Below are 17330 nucleotides of genomic sequence, written 5' to 3'. Positions count from 1 at the left end.
CACCTTGAATTAATAAAACAACTTAATCAAAATAACTCTAAAATCAATAGTATAAGATTTTGTTTTTTGGTTTATTTTTAATTTCTATTGATTTTTTTCCTATAAATTTTCATCAGCATGGTTATTTGTGTTATTTCATTTTATATAAAACATTTATGATGCAATTTTATATTCAACATATTTGACATGTAGACTGCACACTTATTTTAGACGCAATTATTTTCTAAAGAAGGGAGTTTTAAATGACCTGATATAGTATGCTAAAACATAGCGTAATACTAAACATGGAAAGTAGAGAAATTCTTCCAGGCTTCATTGCAATGAATAGGAAGCAAATCTATAAAATTAATCAGATAAATAATGTGGACTGATGCAAGTCTGACACACAACTTGTATGGCAACAAGTATCTTTGTAGGAATACAAGTCAATGAATAATAGAATACTGCAAGATCAAATACTATAATATCAGACCTAATAACCAAACGCTTATGAAAACTACTCGTTCATCTTGCAGAAAAAATCTTCAGAGAAACATCCACAGCAGCTTGAATTTTGTGAAAAGCCTAGAACTCCTCAAATCAATAGCGTTTCTTCTGCGCAATAAGCAGTAAAATTGGGCAACTTCGGCTTTTTTTACTGCTTCTTGAAGCAGTTTTTTAGTACAAAAAATTTAATTTTTATACTATAAAGCTGCTTCAAGAAGCAGGAAAAAAACGGTCCCAAATGAAGCCTTAAGGATTCGGTAGAGCTGCAACAATGAAAGGCAAGCCAAGCAAAGCTATTGATATTGTAGTAGAATAGTGTAGAGTAACAGAAGTATGCCTGTACAGATGGATCTTTGTAGCCTCAGTTTTGTTGCTTTTGGGCCGCTACAGAAATCTGAGCAAGAGGGTCATGCTTCTTCTTGCTGCGAGAAGCTCGTCTCGGTCTGGAAGATCTACCGGACCTCGTGGACTGTTTTTCTGTATGTTCTTGGATGCTGGAGACAGTCTCATGGGGAAGGACTGGGGGAATCTCTGGCCATGGAGTTCTCTTTGCAGGGACAATGATCTCCAGAGGAGGATCGATGATCCATCTACATGCATCAATACGTGTTGCTCAGATGATAAAAATATACATATAAACAGGTATGTTTTTGCTGGATCCCTTGAACAAAAAGAAAATCGAAGGAAATAATGTTCAGAAGGAAGAGGTGGGTTGCGTTAGGTGGTCGACAGCTAGCGTAAAATTTGTCAAGTAATTATGACATGAATTCTTTAATGGCGAAAAAAGGATTCATGTAGCCAACCCCACGTAGTGGGACAAAGGCTTGATGTTGTTGTTGTTGTATTTTTTTTTAGTGAGAGTCAAGCTTGATACATCAAAATGATGTACAAAGCGAATAGCAGCAAGTATCATTGAGTTTCATGGAATGGTGCATAGAAAGAGAACAAAAAACTTAAAGAGTTTAACACAATCAGCTGCTTTCAAGGATCACAAAATAACTGTCTTTCTAGCAAATCATAACAAATTCAATCTCACAGTTTTGGTTATAGCAAAGGAAGAAGCAATTCAATCGGTCATAATTATAACAAATTCGAACAAGAACAGAAAAACATGATGCCAAGGAGATTGTGAAGGGTCTTATATGGTTGTAAACCAATTGCAGAATGTAAGATTGACCAACAGAATAGAAAAACAATGAGCCCAGCTGATATTGTGGCAAGTGTGGTAGATGATAGAATAAGAAATGAAAAATAATTGTGTTAGAGGAAAGATGGCAATGGTGTACTTTATGAAAATAAGCGAATGGATGAAATTAGTGTGGATGGATTATATAGGGAAGTTCAAAACTAGGGCTGCAAAACGATCCGAGCCGAGCCGAGCTTTGGCCCATTCGAGTTCGGGTTCATCTGTCCGAATCAAGCTCAAGCTCGGCTCGAAGCTCGTCGAGTTTCTTGGCCAGTTGTTCGTGTTCGAGCTCGTTTAAAACTTCCATGTTCGAGCTCAGTTCGGTTCGTATTCGAGTTTGGTTCGTTTCACACTTATCGAGCGGCTCGTGAACGAGCCAGCTGAGCTGACCGTAATTATCAAAATAAATTAATTTATTTTAAGTCGGCTAGCTAGCTAGAAGAAATACAACATAGAACGAGATGGACCGCCCGCCTCCTACACATTACACTTCAAATGAGTTGCAGTTCTATTTGCTTTTATCTAGAGAAATTTTTTTACTTCAGGCAGTGTGGGACTAAAGCCTCCCCTACAGTTTTTTTTCCTTTAAGCCACAGAGAAGAGAGAGAGAGAGAGAGGCATCAGGCGGGCATTAATTAAAATAGAAAAATTAAGAGAGAGAGAAAGAGAGAGGCGGGTGAGGGGGCAAGGGGTTAAAATTTTAAAATAGTAACATATATATATATATATATATACATATAAATATCTTATTAATTAAATAACGGTATAATAGTTAAATAATAATAAATATATTATTAGTAAAGTAGTAATATAAACGAGCTTAGTTATAAATGTTAAATATCTTTTTAGTTAATAGTTAAAAATTCTTTTTAATTAAATAAGACATAATCGAGTTTCTTAACGAACATGTTCACGAGCTCTAAACGATCTTATTTATTTAGTTATCGAGTATTGTCAAAATTGTTCAAGCTTGTTCATTTACCTTATCAAACGAACATGAACGAGCCCTTATCGAGCCGAACGTCAGGGTGTTCAAGCTTGTTTATTTAGCTATCGAGTATTGTCAAAGTTGTTCAAGCTTGTTCATTTATCTTATCAAACGAACATGAACGAGCCCTTATCGAGCCTAGCCACGAGTAGCTCGTCGAACGCTCGGTTCATTTGCAGCCCTATTCAAAACTTACTTGGCAGGATATTGAGCGGGACTTTAGAAAATCAAATCATAACTTCATGCAACACTCAAAAAGAATGAATGGAAGAGAATGATTCATGAATTTGACCCCAAAGAATTATGTTAACACCAAAGATGACGATGTGTAATATGTTAGACCGGTCCAGCCGGCCCTTAGCCAAGTGTCAGCCCAAGTATACAAGTATACAAGAGGCGGACCTGCAAATAAATGTGTATAGATCAAAACAAGTTGAGAAAACCACTAAAAAGATACTTGTATTAAAATTATGATTTTCTAATTTTCTAATTTTTTTTTTATTTTCATTCAAGTTGTAAAGCTTTTGGCAATCATATTATTAATATGTATCACATCTTCAACAAATTTTTTGATTGTTGTCATACTTCCGAAGTCCAAAACACGACAATCATCAGCTCCTCATAAGACATATTGATGCTTCTTGAAAAAGCAATATCAATTTGAAGGAAGACATTTGATGCCATAATTATTGTTATATTATTAAGGTTGTATAATCTGTGTAATCAAGTAGTATAGTTATTATATACTTGTACATGTCCATGTAGAGCTTTTGCAGGTACCTAATAAATTCAAATTGAAAAACCCAGACCTAATAGGTTCTAGTGATAAGAGCTCAGCTAGAACAGTCACTTCGCCCTCCATGGACACACGCCAACCAAAGGATGTGACTCTCCTAGAACAAGACAAGTCAAAGAGTGGTCTTAAAAAAAAGCTATAAGGAGCCATAAAGGTCCATTCAAACTCCTAAAATCTTTTATCTTCAGCGAGGAAAAACACCCCAATGCTACTTGCCCTCGCCTAAAGACAAGACACTATCAGCACTTTAACACATCTTCAATGAAGGAGCATCTCAAGAGATCAATGGTATGATCCTTTGGACTTAGCTAGCTCTAAGCTCACAATTTTCATAATACAAAGGAACTCACCCTTCACATTTAATGGCCTCATAATTGTACCAATAGACTTGTCAGCATGCCCAGAGGACTCACCTTATCAACTCACCAGCCCGCTTCAAAAATTCTCCTTGCTTACTCATCCTTGAAGACTCGTCTTAAGACCGAGAACTGAGCCAAAACAAAGAGCCACATGGGTGCCTAATAAGCCGCAACACGTGTCATGTTCGGTCCACAATGGGCCAAAATTAATGTACTTTTTTATGCATTTTTTCCTATAGACATCATATTCTAATAAAAGATGAAGAGATGTATTTCGGATCTTTTGGGAGCATTATTGATATATTCTATCTTTTTTTTCTTTGAGATTTCCTTAAATTCTCCGAATATTTTCCTTTCTTTCTCATGCTCGCTCTAAGTTCTTAGATTCTTATCTCTTGAGAATGTTTGCTAGTAAGGTCAATTGTCATCTACATACACAATTAAATCCAACAATTATAAATATTTGTATTTTAGGAATAAAACTAGAAAATACTGTGTCTGCCATATTAGATTGCATAAATCACTCCAAGATTGCCTTATCATACCCATTTTTTTCTACATAATTAACATAACCCTCGGAAGAGTCTGATTGACAATTTCCCAAAGGGAAATGAATTAAAATGGTCCATTGACTCTTTATGAATGACCAAAATAGTTCTCAAGTATATTAAAGGACTATTTTGGTCCCTTAAATCCTTAAAGAAGAATCAAAATAGTCTCAAAATAGTCCCATAGTGGGACTATTTTAATTCCTCTTTAAGGAGTTGAGGGACCAAAATGGTCCTTTAATATAATTGACGACTATTTTAATATCATTTTACTCCTTTTCTCATTTCCCAAACTATTAATGCCCTTTTCACATCACTCAATGTCAAATTATAATAACATACTCATAATAATCATTTGAAGTATTAGCATTTATCTCCCCAATCAAGGAAATGAACTCAACTTATTATTTGGGTAATTAATGCAAGGCGCTAGCCTATGTGTCTGGTAGTTATGGCAAATATGGGGCAGTTATGTGACGCATTATGGCCTCACCAAAATGAGCATCTAGCTCACCTTTGACAATAGTTAAGAAATATAAACAAGAGATTTGTCATCACATTTATGCATGGCATGAGTTAAATGGCAAGATTCAAGCAGCAAAGATAATTCTGTGATATGCATGAATGTGTAACAATGCAATGACAGGAGACGGAAACATGAAATTATTAATGTAGATGATTAGCATCATGAAGAGGACAGTGATTATAAAAAAGGAAGAATAGAGTGGTAATTGGTAAAGTAGCTTAGATAACCTAACAGCCAATTTACCATAAAGCCACCAAATAAAGAAAAGTGGATTTAAAGTAAGATAGAACTACCAATCTAATTCTTTAAATCAAATATTATAATCATTTCATACGAATATTTTATATTTCATTTTTCCATTAATATGCTTTAAAATAACATTTCATTGTGATTTCATAACCAAAAATAACCAGCCAGCATATGCAGTGCGTCTATATAAAATGAGACACGTCACCTAAAAAAAGACAAATCAATACAATGTCGGTTCATGATATATTTTCTATAAGACACGATGACCATTTCTACAAAGTAGTGACTAGTAAGGTATAAACTACTTGGACCAACATAAATTTAAGACAATAAAGAAAACAATTTGATGGGGACATTGGCAGCGATTTCGACACATGTACCTTCTGGAGATACCGGAGATCGACGGCCACGATCATGATCTGTATTTTCATCATTTTATGTAGTAGTTTATTTTTATTTTATGTTTTTCCGTTTTTGCCCTTATGGGTATTTGGTAGCTATTGTAGCCCAAGGGACATTTTAGTCTTTTTATTTTTCTTTGTCATGGTGAGGCCTATTTATATGGCCATTCTCTTGTAATAGTTAGTTTTTTATAAATGAAAATTTTATTTTGATGATTCTCTTTGTGAGTTCATGAAGCCTCTAAAGATCTCTTTGTGAGTTCTTGAAGAGGAGTTTGCCGGAGATCTCTTTGTGAGTTCTACCGGTGGCGTGGTGCAAGGTTAGTAAATCCGGCAATTACGTTTTCTTCAAGCCCTCCTTTTCTTCCCCACCCCGCCGACTCCCTCTTCCTCCCCTATTTCCTTGCCGTCGCCCCCACTGGATTGGCCTGACTGCCATCCCTCCCTGTCAGCTGCTCCCGGCAGGTTTCCCCATCCCGTCCCTAGCCCAGTTCCTGGGATTGGCCGCCGGTTTCCCTCCTCCCCTCATTCAAATTTCAAAGATTGAAATTCCAAGTGGCTTCATGAGGTTCAATTCAAATTCCTTCTAATTGATAACTCTTCAAGCCTGGCAACATTTTATCTCAGAAAACTGAAAATACATTCAGATTTATTTAATTACTAGACTAGTAAGTGGGCCCCACTTGCTTTTAATTTCCAACCATTAATTTTTCATATGGCCGGCCATGCATAGAGCCCCAAATTCCCTCCTTTGTTATTAACTCCTATCCCATTAATCCCTAATTTTCTCCAAAAACCGCTGGCTCCTCATGGTATTAATTTTAGTTCTCAATTTAATTTCCCTAATTTCCCTCCTAAGCCTAAATTTCAAATTTCAAAAAATTTGAAATTACAAAGTCCAAATTAAAATTAGGAAATTTCAGATTTCCCAATCTAATTCTTGCTTAGCCCCACCCGTTCCCTTCCCTATTGTTCACCCAGTTAATTCCCATCAAAAGTCCCAATGAAAATTTCCCAAACGCCTCATGCAGCCACCAAACTCCTGCACAAGAGCTCCACGTTCCATCTGTCCCAGATATCCAATTTGCTGGTGTTCCCCTTCTCAGCTTGCTGCCAAGAAGAACCAACCCAGTTTTCTCACTGCTCTGTGGCCTGAAGTCACCCCGGTTGCTGTCCCGAAGCCCTCCAAGGGCTATTACAGGTTTTCTGCCATTACAAATGCTGTCCAGTGAATTGGAGAGATCACCATTGCAGCCCACTGTCCACTAGTATCAAATTCAGCAAGCATAATTGTCCGGGATGACGTCGTAGTTGCTGTCCAACAATTCTGCAGGATTCCTTGCACCACACCCTCACCCGGGAGGCCCCAATCGATGTCCAGAATTCCATACTCCGGCCACCTATCCAAGAACGACGATCTTAGGTACCTTCTTCCTCGGAGTGACCTCGGTTCTAATGTGGAGACTCTTCTTCCGCTAAAGCCTAGACTAGTTGAGCGTATGGACTCCAAAGGTGAAAATTCTCATTATTAAATCGTGGACTCTTGTTTATTGTCGTAGTTTTACAATTATTCTTTGTGTATTCTTGAATTGTTTGGTTGATTGATTGCGCTCTTCTTTGCCTAAGCAAGTTAAAAACTGAGAACTCCAAGGATCAATCTTTTGCTATAAGTGATAATTTTATTTTGGATTATTTTGTTAAAATTGCTCTCCTTAATTTCTTAAAGTAACTCCATCGCATGTATGCATCACATCACAATTTGCCTGATCCACAACATAGATTTCACAGCCAACTTACGCCAACGTGCACGTGGTTTCTAAGCTCTTCCCCATACGAGTTTTAATAATGTCAACTCACAGAAAAAAGGCAAATAGAACTATTAATCGTTTAGAAAAAGTAACCTATAATCCTACTAACCACTCAATATGAAAACTTGGTAGTTTAGCACTTAAAAATATTTTTTAATCAAAGAAGTGAGTAGCACTCAAACAATAATAAAAAAAATCAACGTCAAAATTTGTAAAAATTAACTGCATACCTTGATTTGTTAGATTCATTAAGGGTAGTGAGTTTAATAAATGCTGGGGGGTGAATCAGACGTTTTTGAGAATTCATCCACATCAAAGCAACAATAGCTTAACCGTTCAGGTTCTATCCAATGTGATTAAACCAAACGAACATATCCATAAATAAAAAAGTAATCTTACTAAGAAATATCTGAAGAACATTAAAAATAGTGCAAACTCTTTCAATATGCACATAACCATAAGGTTTCTTGGGAAAATTAATATCATTGTTGATTTATAAGGAATGTTCTACTCAAGTAAGCGCATAAATTAGAACTTGGAAGCTGACAATTTTACTTCACATCATCGGCCATTTGTTTTAACTGAAATTATACCGTCAGTAGAGTTAATAGTTTAATTTTGAAACTAGTTTTATAGTATCTCCTTTACTAGCTCTTCGTACGTTTTGATTTTAATGATAAAAAAACTGAATAGTACCATACATAACAACTTATTTTTTCAAACTCTGTATCGAAATATCTAATGTCTAAGTCACCAATTGCATACTAGCACAAAGTCTATCAGAATAAAAAGCCAAAGTCTGATTCAGAATAGCCTGCGAAAGTAGTTTCCAGTGGAACGAGATAAAGCTACAGATGGAAATAAAATCACCAGGTTGTTCGGTTTAATATAAAGGATTTATGCATATAAGAATAATTATTTTTATCAAGTTTGTCCCTTTCAGTAGATATTTGGTTTAAAATACCTACTGAGCTTTGTAAATAGATTTCCAAATCTTTTGTTAAAAAAGTGACAATAACTTAACTTTGAAGAAGATGCATGAAGGTAAAGCAATGGATCCAGAATAGTTATGGGTGGGAGATATTGCAATGATTTGATTAGCAATTCTTTCAATAAAACTTTAAAGGCTATGAAGATTCCAAATGATTAGAGAAATGATTACAATATTTACGAACAAAAGAGATATGCAAGATAAGTATTCCTAAATTAAATCTATGAGTCATATAATAAAAAAATAGGATAACCAAAGAATATAGACTTTAAAAGGTATACATATAATTTGTTGCAGGCTAAATATTTGCGTCGGTAATGTAAGAGAATTTTTCGTCCTGACGTTGCACGGATATCCAACACACAAACATAAAACTTAAAACACCAAGATTTTATGTGGGAAACTCAGCAAAAGGAAAAACCCATGGGGTCACTCCCAGTTGTAACGATTCTACTGTTGTTTGAATATGTTACAAAGATTGACCCATCCCTAAACTTGAGGACTATCAATTTAGAGTAGTCCATAAAGTGGGTTGAACTTCGTGTGAATTTACAATGATGACAGTCGGGCAGAAGTCCGATGGTGATAGAACGGAAGTCCGACGGCTGTCGGGTAGAAGTCTAGCGACGATCGGTGGCCAGACGAAAGTTCGACGACGATCAGCGGCAAGGCAGAAGTCCAACAACAGTCGGTGGCCGAGCGGAAGTCCGGCGACGGTCAGTGGTCGGATGGAAGTCTGGCCCCATTATGTGGCCTGGCAGTGGTCGAGGAGAAGTTTAGTGTCAAGAGAGCTCCTAGATTTCTCTTCCTCTCTTCTCTTCCTCTCTTCTCTTCATTATCTTCCTTCCTCCCTCCTTCAATGAAAAATGAGAGGCCTATTTATAGTTTTATGGGAGTGGCATGACTAGTAAATAGAGAGAAAATCAATGGCATATTATGAGAGTTTTGATGATCGGCCAATATCAATTCCCTTGATCATGGACCATTTATCGAGCATTTGAGTGTCTTAATGATATCAGAATTCGGCGATCTTCAGCTCGTTGGATTCGTCTCGTCGAGCCGCTCAAATTGACTATAAGCATGTCACATTTGAATATCATTTAGTCATCCAAATTATGCTTTGAACTGTCTAAATTTGCTTTGAGCCCTTGATTTGGACTCATTTGGGCTCAGATTGGAGCGTTGCATTAGTCTCCTTGAGGTGTTCAATTTGACAATAAGTTTGTAGAAATCAGAGTTCGAATGGCTCCATATTTAATTTTGAAAGTTTTCAATTTAAATTTTCCTCAAGATTCATGCTCGATCAAGATAATTTTTTGATAATATATCAAATATCATTCTTTTATATGGAAGTGTTTCATTTTTTATAAAATTATTTGTTGGTGCTATCAGCTTTAGCAGTAAGACAGAAAACTACTTTTGATCTAAAACCTAAGAATAACACTTGTGAACTAATTTCATCGTGTTTTATTAATGTTTAACTGTTAATCAAACTTAATATATAACAAAGCAAAGCCTACAATACCCCTTGCTGAAGTAGGACTTAATATTTATTTTTTAGAAATCCAAATCATTGAAAATATTCTAAATATTACATTATAGACTGAAAAAAAAAATCATTTAATTTGAGTACTCATATATCATAAAATTAATTAATAATTTATCCACTATCTAGGTCATCTATCAGGATTTTACATTTAGATGATTGATAAAAGGCCAAATCGTGGTCAAATTTTATGAAGTTTGGCATACTGCAGTCTTTCGTGATATGGATTAAGATGAATGACCGAGTTATTAAAATTGAATATTGCATTATATATATATATATATATATATATATATATATATATATATATATATAATTGGTTTCATATCTCCTTTCTCAAGGAAGCATTAGTAACCAATAGCTCGCGAAGTTTCATTGATACAGCTCCCTTATTTTTAGTCTCTGATTGAAATATCTTTCTCTGACTCTCCTTTGTCACCCCTATTTAGTATATTTTTCCATAGAATAGGGAGAAGCAAATGTAGTAACGTATTTTCTAAATGTCTATATGTGCATGTATATGCTTATGTATGGGTATTCATAGCTATTACAATTTCTTTTTCTAGTTAACACCTACTTTGTAGTTTCAAGTATAAAATTATAAACTTATGCATGTATATATGAAATAAATATGTATAATTTGTAAGTGCGTCCGTATGCTATAGATGGGTAAGCATTTGTAATATTCACTGCGCCTGTATTCGACGTTCTATCGCATCATTATAATATCTATCCCGAAATATTTTCTAAGTATACCCTGTTTCACATTTTTTGCGTCACGGCCTTAAATTTAGTAAGAAATTTCACATAAAAGACAACAAAATATTGGTATTTGGTAAATTAACCCTTTCAAACATCAATGGATTGCATGAAATTCATTTCAGCATAAATATAGACTGTAGTAGCATTCACAGTGATCAATCATGTTGAGATAATTCACTAATTTAAGTAATCGTTAACACAATTGTTCTTATCCCAACTATTTAGGGCCACCTAATTCATCGTATAAGTCGCACTGAACAATCATGTTGAGAGAATTCACTAATTTAAGCAAAATTATCATTAGCCTTATCCCAACTATTTAGGGCCTCCTAATTCACCGATTTAAATATTAGAAAAAATAGTAGCGAAAAAATAGTAGCTGAAGTTGGAAAAAAGACCATTGGAAATCCTAGTAGAGTAAATCAAAGAACAGCCGATACACAAAATCCTTCAAAAATATTTCCAGGTCAGAATCACTTACCCAGGGGGAAACTTGCTGTCCGCTCTGGCTTCAGCACGGAGCCACCATAGAAGCACCTTCTTCCCACAGTTCCCCAGCGGCTCAATAAAAGATGGATCCTTGAGCAAAGCCAACGGACTCTCAATCTCCTCCCCATCCTTCCCCACATCATCCAGATTCCTGAACCAATCCGGCTTACTCTCAACGTCTTCCCAGAGCACCCTAGAGTTCAACACAAACCCAGACCATTCCAGCTTCATGGGCAGCACAGTTCCTATCTCGCCTACAAGGGTCGCACTCTTATCCGCATATGGTAAAGAATTGAAGGTATGCCAGCCGATCAAGTGACCAGAGGAGTTACAAGCCGGACCCTGAATAGGCAACGGAGCATTCTGCTTCTCCTCCTCAGTTGGCTCTTTATCAGACATCGGCTTGGAATTGCCTGAATGTGCAAGAATTCCGACAGAAAGCGCCCCCACCCACTTCACCTTCTGGACTTCATCAAACAACTCCATGCTATGCATATTGCTATCATCGGCAAACACTACAATCCCATCCAACATCCGCTCTTTCACCAACCTGCTCAATTGCAAAAGCTTCATCAGATCTGCCATTCAAAACCAATAACTAAATAACAAGTGTTAAATCAGGACAACGAGATCGGGACCTGAGGGCATGGAGGCGCATGCGGGCTTCCATCCGGTGTCGGTCGGTCCAACGAAGAGGGATTTTCTCGATAAAGGGGATGTGGAGGAACGGGAGACGGGATCTTTCTAGAATTCCGGCGGTCTCGTTTGTAACACCACCGGCTTCGACCACTATCCAGGTCAGATTGTAAGGAAGAAGCATAAGAGAGTGGGTGATGCCTGTGAGATGTAGCGCCTGAAAGGTGCGGACGTAAGTCGGTGTAACAACGATGATGGGGCGGGATTCCTTAACGCCGTACTGAATCCTCTGCTCCCGCTGCACCCGCTCCATGATGTGGTGCGCACGCATCACCTCGGCCGGGTTGGGGTGCGGCCATGGCCGGATCCGGATCCCGTGACGGCCGACCACCACGCGGCTCCTGGTGCGGTTCGGCGCCAGAATATCAGCGGCCGGTGGCGGCAAGGGTAGGGTTAAGGTTTCGGTGTGGGTGGTGGTGGTCGTCGTGGTCGTCGTGGTAGTCGTTGTCGTCGTGGCGCTGAATACAGGGGAGTTGGTGTAGATATTAGTGACCGTGGAAGAGAAAATGATGAAAAAGACAAGGCGGGAGAAGCGGAAGCCGAGGATAAGGCTGATGAGGCAGCAGAGAGCATGAAGGAGGAGCCAGAAGGCGCCAGCGGGGGAGCGAAAGGCGGCTTCGGCGGCTCCGCTGCCGCCATCCTGCGGGGATGATGATGATCGAAGGCTGTTGCTCCGGCGGGTGTTGTGGATCTGCTGCAGCAGCGATGGCTTCATCTCTGTTGCTCGGATAGAAGAGAAACGGGTTGCTGTTGAGATTGATGGATTAAAAGCCTAAAAGGGGCAGTGGTTGGAAAAAAGAAAGGGGAGAGGAGAAGGAGAAGGTGAGCGGTAGGTCGGAGGGGCGGGTGAGAGAGGGTGGAGTATAGTTTAAGAACCCGATGAATGTGTCGGAGATATCTTTTATAAGAAGCTAATCAAGCAAATGGAATTTTCGTTTGGTGTGTGGGTGTATCAGAGAGAGAGAGAGAGAGAGAGAGAGAGAGAGAGAGATGACGATGAAGAAAGACAGGGAAACTGAAATACGAGATAGGAGAGATCATGAAGAAGACGGGCAGAGGATTGACTTACAAGTTACAACAACCAGATCGAGACGATGAGGTAGTGAACAGCTAGTGATACAAAAGGGCGAGGCGAGGTTCTTGGTGCTGCTCAGAGGGAAATAGGAGCGCGAGATTGTCGGGCCGATTGGACGCTTTGGTCGGGCCGAGTTGTAATTACTAATTATATTGCTTCAACTTTAAGATCAGAATTATTAATGTATGAAATAATAAATATAGCAAATTTAATTGTATTTACTATGAATTCATGTTTGATTTTATTTTTTTTATTTAAGTTTTATGGAACAACTCGTGCTTTTTTATTTTTTAATATTTTGGTTAATTAAGATATATTCATATAGATATCGCATACATAAAACTCAAACTCAATACCTTTTAATTGATAACTTAATCTTCTAACCAATACATCAAAATGAGAAGTGTGAATACCAAGTGCTGAAAAGAGACAACTAAACATAATGATTAGCATGATGAATAGTGTATGTTCTCTATTATGTGACTTTTTATTGATTAATGAATAAATTAATCCATCTTTGTTATGAGTGTATTCTTTAATGTTTATTATATGCTTCACTTGTTGTTATTCATAATGATTACAATAATCATATTGATATGATATGACATTTATATAGTTTTAGCATATTAATTATTTCATAAATTTATATCTATTTTATTTGCATTATTTGTTCTTAATGAAATTAAATTTTATTCATAAAGATAATAGATTGTCAATATAAAATTGATGTCATCAAAAATCGTCTTGGTCGGGCACTAATCTTGAAGCAAAAGTAAGTTAAAAACTTCCAAAATTAAATCGGGATCATCCAAACTTTGATTTTAGCAAACTTATAGTCAAACTTAACGTCTTGGAAAGAAGAACCTAAAGACACCAAAATCAGTCTAATTTGAGCCCAAATAAGCCCAAAGCAAGGGTCAAAAGCATGTTTGGAGGGTTCAAAGCATAATTTGAATCGCCAAACGAATTCCAAACAAGGCATCCTTATAGTCGAATCGAGCGGCTCGATGCGAAGAATCTGACGAGATCAAGATCACAAATTTTTGATATAGTTAAGACATTCGAATGATCAATAAATGGTTCATGATCAATGAGATCAATATCGAATGTCCATTCAACCACTCCCATCTTGACCTTGATTCTCCCAATTTTTATAAGCCATGTCACTCTCAAAAAATTATAAATGAACCTTCATTCTTCACATGAAATGAGGAGGAAAAGAGGAGGAGAAGATAATAATTTGGGAGCTTGCTTGCCTCTAACCAATGCCGGAGTTCATCCCGACCACCGCTGGACTTCCACCAGTTCGCTAACCATCGTCGGAGTTCATCCCTACCAGTAATACCCCAGAATTTAAATTAGAAAAATTATTATTTAAATATTTTAATAAATAATAACAAGAGCTATCTAATATCATATATCAGTAATATTACCACTGTCGGACTTCCGCCGCCAGAATTCTTCCCAACCACCACCGGACTTTCGCTAGTCCGTCGACCACTCCCGGAATTTCTCAAGTCCGTCGATCGCCGCCATACTTCTTCCCACCCATCGACCACCGCCGAAAGTTCTTCCAAGCCATTGTCCTACTTCCACCTATTCGTCGACCACCACTAGAGTTCTTCCTTACCGTCTCCAGAGTTTTGCTTGTTTATTGACTATTGCCAAACTTTCACAAGTTGCCGGACTTTTGTGAGTTGTACTTTCGTTGGACTTCTCAGACTTACATATGTCGCCGAATTACCACCAGTCGCTAGACTTCCACTCGTCGCCGGACTTCTGCCCATTGTCGGACTTCTTCCCATCGTCGAACTTTTTACCCAAAGCCAGACTTCCGCCTGTCACTAGTTTTCTACCCGACGCCTAATTTCCACCCTTCATCAGACATCTGCCCCCCGTCGGACTTTCACTGGACTTCTACCTGACCCCAAATTTATACCCGATGTCGGACTTCCGCCAATCACTAGACTTCGCCAGTCGTAGGACCTTTGTCGAACTTCTACATGACGCCAAACATCTTCCCAACCACCAACTGACACCAAAATTCTGCTTAACCACCAACTGATGCCGAAATTATGCACGGCTAGCAACTAACTCCGGATTTCTGTCTGGCCACCAACTGACGCTAGACTTCCACCAAGCTACCGAAGGATGCAGCTACCGAAGGATGCCGGACTTCTGCCCGGCTACCAACTAATACCGGATATGATGTCTCTTATACACGCTATAACTAAACTCTCTTATTTTTTTGTGTGTTGGATCTTCGTACATAGTTAAAACGCTAAACTATATCACTCTCTATCACCACAAATATTTCAGGACACAACAATCATGATGCTCTAATACTCCATAACCAGGCTATTTATAGGATTAGAAGGCTTATTTATGCTTACTTAGGCTATTGATTAGCCATATTTAACCACTACTAATTATAACTAGGATGATATCAAATTATTTCAAATATTGATAAATATGAATACTTCGAATAATATGCTAGTCAAAATTCCTATAATATTGATATAAATATTTGCATCAAATAATTATGATTTGAATTGGCATTGAAAATTTTTTTTTGTGATACATTCATAAATTTTGTTGTTGTATGAAACTATGAAGATGGAATACTAAAGATGAAGGGATGTTTAATGAAACCAAAACAAAGTGAGCAGACAGGCTATTGGAGGCAAAAAATTTTTAAAAAAGAAGCACTAAGAGTCATAAGTGGATTAAAAAAGCTATAGGGATTAGGGAGACTAACTAGTAAATATTGTTTGCAAGTCATGAAATAAATTAAGAACTAGGCGATACTAATATTAGAATGTTAAGATTCCAATATTAAATTTGTAATATCATATGAATTTAGAGTATCTAGAAATCAAGATTTGTTAATTTATGATTATTACTGAATGATAGTCATAAAAGAAATTGAAAAGTTGAGGGTCACATTTATAATACCTAAAAATATATCAAATAAAAATGAAATCATAGTTTTTTCTAAATGGAGGCATATCTTGATGATTATAGAAATCCCATAAAAAAATTTTTTTATGAGGGTGAGATAGACATTTTATTTGGGATGATTTTATTACTGTTTTTTTTAACTATAATTTTTTAATTTTGTACTGAAAATTTATTTTAAGAAGCAGCATGAAAAATGTCATAAAAAATTATCAGATTTTAATAACAAAAAATATAATATATATCATGTAATATAAAATTTTATTACTATCGATCACTATTTATGCCAGAAAATTTAACTAACATTCTTTTGGAAGCTAACGTAGTTTTCACAAGTAATGCCACTTCAAATGAATCAAAAAATTGAAAATAGAAGTTCCATAATGTTTTTACATACATACCACTTTATAACTTGTGTATTACATATTTAGCACATAATTCTTAAATATTACACTCCTACCACCTATTCTCTATTTTCACAACAAAATTACCACTCCGTTGAAATAAAACCTCACTCCGTCTCTTTCTCTCGCGAGCTGTGCGGCTCTTCTCTCGCGAGCTGCAGATCATCGCCGATCTTCCTCTTGCGAGCAGAAAATCTTCACCGATCTTCCTCTCGCGGGCTGCAGATCTTTCTCTAGCGAGCTACAGGTAATCTTTTAACTGCTTTTAACTCCTTCATCGTTCTCCACATGTTAATGGTTTTTTTGACTTAGAACACAGTATACTTGAGATAAACATAGAAATTTTTTACTCTACCTGTAATGCTATAAGATAGGAAATATTTTACTAATGCCACAAAGTGAATTTGATCGCATGGTAATGATTCAGCAAAAACATGTTAAATGATTCAAAAACACATGGTCGCATTACAGGTAGAGTAAAATATTACCATTTTTTGCGGGAATAAAGAAGCAGAGAAATCTCACCGAGTAAAGCAGATCGGGAAGGAAAGCTAGCTCGTGTGGAAGAGCAGCTACGGTGGAAGAGCAGCTACAGTGGAAGAGCAAATACAGAGGGATTCTGGAAAAAAATCACGATGATACACGCTCGGAAAAAGCAGCTACAGCGGGAAAAAAACCTGATCTCCCGCGGAAAGCCGAGGCGGGAAGGAAGAGAAAATGAAGTGAGCATCGCTGTTAACGGAGTGGTAATTTTATTGTGAAAATAGATAATAGGTGATAGGAGTGTAATATTTAAGAATTAGATGTTAAATATGTAATACACAAGTTATAAAGTGGCATGCATGTAAAAATCCTTTTTTTTTTAATCAAAATTACTCAATTCAAAATGTTGTAATATTTTAACAGTTTAGTTAATTTTATTTACTTTATCATTTTGGTTCTGCATCAGCATTTATAGGAAGTATTATAGCGAGTGAGCCCGGTAAAATATATGTGAGCTCAAGTCGACGTCACTTGCTCCCGCTCCCGCGACGCTCCAAGGTCCAGGATAAGGTTTTTCCT

At 37.0% G+C, this 17330-nt stretch overlaps 1 protein-coding gene and 1 long non-coding RNA gene across 2 annotated transcripts; one reads left to right on the top strand and one right to left on the bottom strand.

The window, feature by feature from the left end:
• Window positions 1–321: 321 nt before the first annotated feature.
• On the bottom strand, window positions 322–12991 carry LOC110115259 (probable beta-1,4-xylosyltransferase IRX14). The gene is made up of 3 exons (XM_020848450.2): window positions 11774–12991; window positions 11128–11685; window positions 322–1076 (listed from the first exon to the last, which is right to left on the bottom strand). The coding sequence occupies exons 1-3, from the start codon at window positions 12544–12546 to the stop codon at window positions 848–850; spliced, it is 1560 nt and encodes a 519-aa protein (XP_020704109.1). The 5' UTR covers window positions 12547–12991; the 3' UTR covers window positions 322–847.
• LOC114579922 lies at window positions 5733–7176 on the top strand. Its single transcript, XR_003701169.1, has 2 exons — window positions 5733–5859; window positions 6571–7176. It is a non-coding gene; the product is annotated as an uncharacterized LOC114579922 (long non-coding RNA).
• Window positions 12992–17330: the final 4339 nt, after the last annotated feature.

The sequence above is a fragment of the Dendrobium catenatum genome, unplaced genomic scaffold (assembly GCF_001605985.2).
Source record: "Dendrobium catenatum unplaced genomic scaffold, ASM160598v2 fragScaff_scaffold_72, whole genome shotgun sequence".
Classification (NCBI taxonomy): domain Eukaryota; kingdom Viridiplantae; phylum Streptophyta; class Magnoliopsida; order Asparagales; family Orchidaceae; genus Dendrobium; species Dendrobium catenatum.
The sequence above is the reverse complement of the archived record's forward strand: the minus strand, read 5'-3'. Positions and strand labels throughout refer to the sequence as shown.